Source organism: Vigna umbellata, unplaced genomic scaffold (genome assembly GCF_029865625.1).
Source record: "Vigna umbellata cultivar VRB3 unplaced genomic scaffold, Vumbellata_1.0 scaffold_837, whole genome shotgun sequence".
Classification (NCBI taxonomy): domain Eukaryota; kingdom Viridiplantae; phylum Streptophyta; class Magnoliopsida; order Fabales; family Fabaceae; genus Vigna; species Vigna umbellata.
In genome coordinates, this window is record NW_028274602.1 from 17,996 (window position 1) to 27,861 (window position 9,866).

The following is a 9,866-nucleotide window of genomic DNA, read 5'->3' on the forward strand; positions in this document are numbered from 1 at the left end:
TCTCTCGGAGGTTTGTTGATGAGGATGAGGTTTGTGGTTGAAGAGCTTTCGAGATAGAAAACGTAGGTGCGAACGCGAATTGATGATATGGAAGCTATGTGATGGAATCTCGTGAAGGAACGGCACGCGTGGCAGTAGACCTGATGCAAGCCACGAGGAAGCTATCAATTAGTGAGAGTGGCGTGAGATGGATGCTATGGAGGAGAGAGAATCTGATAATGTAAAATGAGAGAATGATAAGTGAGATGGAAGGGGGCTAGAGGAGATCCTTTGGGATTCTCTAGCTTTGACTTTCAAGGGAATTAATTTCTGGAGTTTTCTTTACAGAAATTTTAATTCATTATTCTCAAAAGTACCTTACAATAGGTGGTGGCATGTCTATATATAGGACTAAAAAGTCCCTCCTATCTAGCACATGCCTAACACCTTTTACACATGTTTTTAATAAAAGTAAAAGAAATACTATACTAAACTAATTAGCCTTGGTCCCCGCGTATCATCCCCTCCCCCTTGGAAAGGATTTGTCCTCAAATCTGATGGTGCTTTTGAAGACTTATTTTTGTTAGCTTCATAAGGGTTCCTCCTGGGTCAAATATCCATCTGCAATAAGCATCAAACATATCTCTAATTAGTTTTCTTTGACCCAATAAGATATATAAAAGAATATGTGTAGAAGAAGGTTTCCAAATTTTGAAATTTTTAATTTTAATATAACAAAGAAACCTTTCTTCATTTGAAATTTTAGTTGTATCTTGAGTTATTGGTAACCATAAAGGTAACCATAACCCAAGTTGGAAATTTGCATGTGTTGAAAGTGATAACATTTTTAAAGATGGAGTGGCCAATTCTTTGAAAGAAAAGTGAACTTTGGAAAATTCAAATATAAATGCAGAAAAGTGAGAGAATAGAAAACCTCCCCTTAAGAGTTTAACTTCTAATGTAGGAGGAGATGTTGCCCTTAGTTGCTTTGGTTTCTTTTCTTCCATTTCTATCCTTTCAACTTCTTCCTTTTTTTCTCTAAGTGTTTCTTTTCTCTCTTTCTCTCTTCTTTTCTCTTCTTCCCTTTCTTCCTCATCTCTTCTCTCTCTTTCTTCCTCTTTTCTTCTCTCGTTTTCTTCCTCTTCTCTTCTCTTCTTTTCTCTTCTTCTCTTCTCTTTCTCTCTTCTTTTCTCTTCTTCTCTTCTCTTTCTCTCTTTTTCTCTTCTCTCTATTTCTCTTCTCTCTATTTCTCTTTTCTCTCTTACTTTTTGCTTTTGTTTTTCTCTTTTTAATCTCTCAATTCTATGTTTGCTTGTCTCTTTCCATAGCCTCCTAAGTTTGTCTAGAAACTCACTTTCCCTACGAGAGAACTCACTTAAATTTTGAATGAATGACTTACCTTTTCTAATAAGCTCTCTCATAAGTTCTAAGTTTCTTTCAATTTCTCGAGGCACAAACTTTCTTCTCATACAAGCTTTCAATTCATTCCAATCATGAATGGGATATTGTCTACCTATCTTAACATGATATTGCCTATCATCCCACCACTCTCTTGCATGCTTTTTAAAACTAGAAGTGTAAAGATTAAGAATATAAGATTCATCCTCTTTAGAATAGAAGGATTCATATTTACTTTTTCTCACCATGAATGAATGCATGTCATTAATTTCCTTTTCCCAAGCTAGGTATGTTAATGCACCAATATCATCACCAAAGAATGGAATATTTTCACTAGCTTTTTTATACAAATCATCTTCAATCCTATCAAATTCATAAGATGAACAAGACTTCCTTCTAGCTTTATCATGTTCTCTTTTGATTCCTTTGTAACTAAGTTGCTTATCAAAGTTAAAATTCCTAGAAGACCTATATGGATAACAAGACATCTTTGTTTCTAAAAGTTTTCTAGTGTAAAAGATATACAAGATTCACACTTAGACAAGTCCCAGGTAAGAGAGGTGAGTCATGAAGACTGCTTAAGTACCAAGTCTTGCCTTGCCAGAAATGTCTTAGGTTACTACTAGTTACCCTTTAAACTAAAATCACTTTTAAAATCAAAGGACACAACTCACAAACAATCACAACAATTAAACACTAATAAATGAGACTTTGCGGACTCTAATGTGACAAGGCTTAGAGTTTAATCCCTTTTAGCCTAAAATCACCCTAAACGTAAGACACTAAAAATTAAACACAAACAAGAAAAGTTTTGCCAAGAGTTGAAAGAGCACCAAGGACTCTTCCAAGACACTTGGACTTTGAATGGCCTTTTACACTGATATTAAAAGAAAGCTAACACAAAAACCTATTACACATAAAATGAAGAAAACAATTTACAAAAGATTCAAACAGCTGTCACGTCTGGTCTGGTTCAGCTACAATCCACTTTTGGATGCCAGTCCTTGTGCCAAAAATACGTACACTCCTATTGCTTCAATTTCTTGTTGCGGGATAACTTGGGCAATCTAGCTTCTGGTCAATCCTATAATCACAAATGCACAAAAACTGTTGTGAGTATTCACTTGGTTAAAACAGATTGTAAAAGAAGATATAGGGCAGTAAGAACTTCCCTTTCTCTTGGCTGCACAAGCTTTCCAAGCTTTCCACTCAGAATTATGCTGTTGTTCAATTAAACTCACTTTAGTTCAAAGCTTCCACATGAAGTGCTTAAACTAAACTCTCAAACTGTTCCAAGTATTCTGCACAGTTAAATTTCAACCAACATCAGCAGGATATTCATTCAATATTATCACTTACATCACTTACAAGCTAAAACAGAATAGCAATTCACAACAAAGGTAAGTTAGACAACTTCCCTATTTGAATGGTTGTTTCTAGCCTGTTTCAAGATCCACACTGAAGTGTTCCTGCTACTGTTTCTTCAATAATATTCTGCTCAACTAATGATTCATTCACATCAGCTCTGCACACCTAAATCTCAACAGAATCCAGCAACAGAATCCAGCACAGTGAATTAAATTCAGATTGGATGTAATTCAATGCAGAAAATAACCACCTAATTAATTCAACCACCAAGTCAGAACTGGAATTTAGGTGCTTTAATCACTTGTGAAAACTGGTTGATACATTGGTAATTAAAACAGATTGATGCACAACTGATTATGACTAGAGCAGCCTTTTCAACAATTCAATGAATTACACTGGACAGAAACAATGGACCAAACCAGTCAAGAATAATGTCCTAAACTAATTCAGAAATCAGTGGACCATGCTAATCAAATCAATGGACAGAGTATTGTGAGGCAAATCAGAAATTGGCAGTTTTAAAACAGTGTTCTTGCAATTCCAGAAATGCTCATAAAACAATCAGCACATTATTTGCAATTCCTATGCATCTACCAAGTCCCATAGGTCTTTATCAAATCAGAAGCAACATTCAACATGCCCAATTAAACCATAAAATCAACAATTCACTTTCAAAACAGTGAGTATATCAATGAATTCAGCAAGCAATGTTTGAAACTAAAATGAGTGCAATGACAGTTTAAACACTCACAAGCACAACTAGCATCACAAGCACAGTTTAAACATTCAAGCATTTAATATCTCACTGACTTCATCAAACAGTTTATGAACGAAATTGATTTCAATAACTTCTTAAACAGTCACAACTCTCCACTCTGATCATCTCATTTTCGTTTCCTGCACAATGAACAATCAACAAATGGTTAGTTGAAACTGAACTCTTGTAAATGCCAATAGCCACTAATCTCACAGCACCCAAATTTCTCTTTAAAACATTTTAAGGCACTCAAATGAAATTTTCAGTCTAAGCCAGAGAATCCTGTGGATCACCACCACCTAGAATGCTACCATTCACACTTACCTTCTTTCAAATCCACAAACCAGATTGGAATCAGATTTCTCAATTCAGGAAAATGGTTAGCTAAGGTAAAGTGATGGACAAACAGGACAACCACTCAAACAGCAGAACATACTCTAACTAAGGAAACTCTAGACCAGATGAAATAAGCAATTAAAAGCTTCAATTAAAGATTAGCAGAATAGATTTCACATGCATTGCAGACAAAACTAGATAACCAACAAGACAAACAAGAAGCAAAGCTATCAAGAAGGGAAGTACTCAAAAATGAACCTAAGAATTGCTCTAGAAGGGATTAAGAAAGCAAGAAAAACACAAGCAAGTTAGAGCAGAAACAATTAAGTGACTCCAGTACTGAATTTTACAAATGCGTTTGATACAATGCCCCAACAAATTTAGTTCATAATTGATAATGTTTTCAGTTTCTGATTTTGGAGCTTCACTTATTTGGATTGTACAAGGTCTGAATGCTTTTTAAACTTGTATAGATATTCTTTTTCACCTGTTTTGATTTCATTCAACAGACCCTAGCTCTTACTACAATCCAACTGAATCATAAACACACAAATCAAAATTTCAGTACTGCACTATACTTGCTTCATTAAAAAAATTGACTTAAAATGGTGGTTTCAAAGGTGAAAAACGCACAAAGGCTGATATAACTCGAATTAACTATCTCAACATGTTTAAAACTTCAAAACAAACTTGTTTTGCATTAAAATTGGATGCAGAACATAGTAATTCGAAAATTGAACTTGCAATAGCCAATTATGCAATCAAACAGGTCAACCACACCACCAGTTTTAAGTTTCATTGAGTCAAAGGACAAATTATTGATGAAAATGACTTTAAAACAGCAATTGGAAACTTGAACACGACACGAGGAAGTTAATGTAAGATTTCCAGCAAGATCTATATGCCAGAACAGATTTTAAAACAAAATTTAGACTCAAACAAGACAATGCAGATCGGCTAACTGCAATTTGATACTGCTGGAGTTTTCACAAGGTGCCATCAAGCTATTTGCTTCAGCAATTCATGGCTTAAGTGATGTGCACCTGATACGAACTCATTCAAGCATTTTATCACCAAAATAATATGTATTGACCATGACAATAAACGCAAATCAAAATACACCTCAACAGTACGTTAAATCTGAGATTACGGTCACTTTTGCATGCACCCGAGCTCACAATGAATGTATCATAGCTCATATGGTGTATAGCCACTGATCATATATTCCAAAATCTCAGAAAAAAAACTCAACACAGCTTTGAACACAAAATTTATGACATTTTAAGAAATTAAACATGACTGTAAACATGACAGAATATGATTCAGCAATGAAAATGACTCAACAAAAATTTGGACCGATTAAGATGATGAAAGACACAACCAAAACAAGGTTAGCATACAAGAAATGACTCAAGCAGAAACCTAATGAACAGATCAGGACCAAAAACACATGAATCAACACAAGACAGAGAAGGAATCATAATGAACAACACGAATAATTTGAAAAAAACCAAACGCACAGATTGAATCTCAAGAACAGAGAACAGATCGAGACAGAAAAATTTGAGAATCGACGAAGAGTAACTCAGATCAGAGAGAAACGAGATACTTAGCTCAAGCGGACGCGCCTAACCTAGGCTCTGAATACCACATGATAACTGACGGCTTGAGCTGAATCCGGAAACGTCGAGAAATCTGGATTTGCTCGAGATGAAGACCGGGAAGCAGCAGAAGAAACAGACATAGTCAAGAACCCTAGTATTTGGATTCGAGGATGAACAGCGAGGAACAAACCAGAGATTCGAGGTTTGTTCGGTTGAAAACCTAGGGTTTGATGCGGAAGCGGTTTGAGCGATGGAGAAGTAATTTTAGTCGGTGAGAAAGGATCTAATCGGTGGAGAATGGTCGTGAAGCAGAGATGAATATGTGATTCGGTGGATGGGGCAGACGTGAAGGTTTTGATATTCTGAAGTAAAGAATCTCTCGGAGGTTTGTTGATGAGGATGAGGTTTGTGGTTGAAGAGCTTTCGAGATAGAAAAGGTAGGTGCGAACGCGAATTGATGATATGGAAGCTATGTGATGGAATCTCGTGAAGGAACCGCACGCGTGGCAGTAGACCTGATGCAAGCCACGAGGAAGCTATCAATTGGTGAGAGTGGCGTGAGATGGATGCTATGGAGGAGAGAGAATCTGATAATGTAAAATGAGAGAATGATAAGTGAGATGGAAGGGGGCTAGAGGAGATCCTCTGGGATTCTCTAGCTTTGACTTTCAAGGGAATTAATTTCTGGAGTTTTCTTTACAAAAATTTTAATTCATTATTCTCAAAAGTACCTTACAATAGGTGGTGGCATGTCTATATATAGGACTAAAAAGTCCCCCCTATCTAGCACATGCCTAACACCTTTTACACATGTTTTTAATAAAAGTAAAAGAAATACTATACTAAACTAATTAGCCTTGGTCCCCGCGTATCATGGAGGAAGTACACGAAGTTGACGAAGTGGAGGAGGTGGGCGAAGTGGACGAAGTTTACGAAGTGGAGAAGGGGAGGAAGTGGAGGAAGTTGACGAAGTGGAGGAAGTGGAGGAAGTGGACGAAGTGGACGAAGTGGAGGAAGGGGAGGAAGTGGAGGAACTTGACGAAGTGGAGGAAGTGAAGGAAGTGGAGGAAGTGGAGGAAGTGGAGGAAGTGAGGAAGTGGATGAAGTTGACGAAGTGGACGAAGTGGACGAATGAAGGAAGTGGAGGAAGTGAAGTTGACGAAGTGGAGGAAGTGGAGGAAGAGGACGAAGTTGACGAAGTGGAGGAAGTTGAAGAAGTGGAGGAAGTGGAGGAAGTGGAGAAAGTGAAAGAAGTGGAGGAAGTGGAGGAAGTAGAAGAAGTGGAGGAAGTGGAGGAAGTTGCCGAAGTGGAGGAGGTGGAGGAAGTTGACGAAGTGCACGAAGTGGAGGAAGGGGAGGAAGTAGAGGAAGTGAGGAAGTGGACGAAGTTGGCGAAGTGGACGAAGTGGTTGAAGTGGAGGAAGTGGAGGACGTGGACGAAGGTGACGAAGCGGACGAAGTTTAAGAAGTGGAAGAACTGGACGAAGTGGAAGAAGTGGACAGTGTGGAGGAAGTGGACGAAGTGGAGGAAATGAACAAAGTTGACGAAGTGGACGAAGTGGACGAAGTGGACGAAGTGGACGAAGTGGACGAAAAGGACGAAGTGGACGAAGTGGAGGAAGAGGACGAAGTGGAGGAAGTGGACGAAGTGGACGAAGTGGACGAAGTTGACGAGGTGGAGGAAGTGGATGAAGTGGAGGAAGTGGACGAACTAGGGGAAGTGGACGAAGTTGACGAAGTGGAGGAAGTGCATGAAGTTGATGAAGTGGAGGAAGTGAACGAACTAGAGGAAGTGGAGGAAGTGAACGAAGTCGACGAAGTTGAAGAAGTGGAAGAAGTGGACGAAGTGGACGATGTGGAGGAAATGGACGACGTTGACGAAGTGGACGAAGTGGACGAGGTGAACGAAATGGACGAAGTGGACGAAGTGGACGAAATGGAAGAAGTGGACGAATGGGAGGAAGTTGAGGAAGTGGAGGAAGTCGATCAAGTGGAGGAAGTGAAGAAGTGGACGAAGTTGACGAAGTGGATGAAGTTGACGAAGTGGACGAAGTGGAGGAAGTGGAGGAAGTGGAGGAAGTGTACGAAGTGGACGAAGTGGAGGATATGGACGAAGTTGATGAAGTGGAGTAAGTGGACGAAGTGGAGGATATGGACGAAGTTGATGAAGTGGAGTAAGTGGACGAAGCTGATGAAGTGGAGGAAGTTGAGGAAGTGGAGGAGGTGGACGAAGTTGACGAAGTGGAGTAAGTGGAGGAAGTGGAGGAAGTGGAGGAAGTGGACGAAGCGGACGAAGTGGACGAAGTTGAGGAAGTTGAGGAAGTGGAGGAAGTGGAGGAAGTGGAGGAACTGGATGAAGTGGAGGATGTGGAGGAAGTGGAGGAAGTGGAGGAAGTGGAGGAAGTGGAGGAAGTGGACAAATTGGACGAAGTTGAGGAAGTTGAGGAAGTTGAGGAAGTGGAGGAAGTGGATGAAGTTGACGAAGTGGACAAAGTGGACGAAGTGGACGAAATGGACGAAGTTGACGATGTTGATGAAGTGGACGAAGTGGACGAAGTCGACGAAGTTGACGAAGTGAATGAAGTTGACGAAGTGGACGAAGTGGACGACGTGGAGGAAGTGGAGGAAGTGGAGGAAGTGGAGGAAGTGGACGAAGTTAACGAATTGGAGGAAGTGGACGAAGTTGACGAAGTGGAGGAAGTGGAGGAAGTGAACGAATTCGACGAAGTTGAAGAAGTGGAAGAAGTGGACGAAGTGGAGGAACTGGACGAAGTGGACGAAGTGAAAGAAGTGAACGAAATGGACGAAGTGGAGGAAGTGGACGAAGTGGACGAAGTGGACGAAGTGGACGAAATGGACGAAGTGGACGAAGTGGAGGAAGTGGAGGAAGTGCAGGAAGTGGAGGAAGTGGACGAAGTTGACGAAATGGACGAAGTGGAGGAAGTGGAGGAATGAAGGAAGTGGACAAAGTTGACGAAATGGACCAAGTGGACGAAGTGGAGGAAGCGGAGGAAGAGGACGAAGTGGAGGAAGTGGAGGAAGTTGACGAAGGGGACGAAATGGACATAGTGGATGAAGTGGCGGAAGTTGACGAAGTGGAGGAAGTGGAGGAAGTGGAAAAAGTGGAGGAAGTGGATGAAGTGGAGCAACTGAGGAAGTGGAGGAAGTTGACGAAGTGGACGAAGTTGACGAAGTGGACGAATTTTAAGAAGTGGACGAAGTGGAAGAAGTGGCCGAAGTGTACGAAGTTGACGATGTTGAAGAAGTGGACGAAGTGGAGGAAGTGGAGGAAGTTGACGAAGTACATGAAGTTGACGAAGTACACGAAGTTGACGAAGTACACGAAGTTGACGAAGTGGAGGAAGTGGACGACGTGGAGGAAGTTTAGGAAGTGGAGGAAGTGGACGAACTGGGGGAAGTGGACGAAGTTGACGAAGTGGAGGAAGTGCATGAAGTCGACGAAGTTGAAGAAGTGGAAGAAGTGGACGAAGTGACGAAGTGGACGAAGTGGACGAAGTGGACGAAGTGGACGAAGTGGACGAAGTGGACGAAGTGGACGAAGTGGACGAAGTGGACGAAGTGGACGAAGTGAACGAAATGGACGAAGTGGACGAAATGGATGAAGTGGACGAAGGGACCAAAGTGGAAAAGTGGAAATGGGAGGAAGTTGACGAAGTGGAGGAAGTCGATGAAGTGGACGAATTGACGAAGTGGACGAAGTGACGAAGTGGACGAAGTTGACGAAGTGGACGAAGTGACGAAGTTTGAGGAAGTGGAGGAAGTGGACGAAGTTGACGAAGTGCACGAAGTTTAAGAAGTGAAGAAGTGGAAGAAGGGACGAAGTGTACGAAGTGGACGATGGAGGAATGGACGAAGTTGACGATGTTGACGAAGTGGACGAAGTGGACAAGTGGACGAAGTGGACGAAGTGGATGAGTGGAGAAGTGGGGAGGTGGACGAAGTTAACGAACTGGACGAAGTTGACGAAGTGGAGTAGTGGAGGAAGTGGAACGAAGTGGAGGAAGTGGACAAGTGGACGAAGCAGACGAAGTTGACGAAGTGGAGGAAGTGCAGGAAGTGAGGAAGTTGAGGAAGTTGAGGAAGTGGAGGAAGTGAAGGAAGTGGAGGAAGTGGAGGAACTAGCCGAAGTGGACTAAGTTGATGATTGGACGAAGTGGAGGAATGGGAAGTGGAGGAAGTGGAGGAAGTGGACGAATTGGACGAAGTTGACGAACTGAGGAAGTGGAGGAGTTTGACGAAGTGGACGAAGTTAACGAAGGGGAAGAAGTGGAGGAATTGAGGAAGTGGAGGAAGCGGAGGAAGTGGAGGAAGTGGAGGAAGTGGACGTAGTGGAGGAAGTGACGAAGTAGAGGAAGTGGATCGAGTTGATGAAGTCGAGGAATGCAGGAAGTGGACGGAAGTTG

At 41.3% G+C, this 9,866-nt stretch overlaps 1 protein-coding gene across 1 annotated transcript; it reads right to left on the bottom strand.

Moving 5' to 3' along the window:
• Positions 1-913: 913 nt before the first annotated feature.
• On the bottom strand, positions 914-1,865 carry LOC148190521 (uncharacterized; the record flags this gene model as incomplete). The annotated part of the gene is made up of 1 exon (XM_088102840.1): positions 914-1,865. A coding segment is annotated over exon 1 (952 nt), but the record flags the coding sequence as incomplete, so codon positions are not given.
• Positions 1,866-9,866: the final 8,001 nt, after the last annotated feature.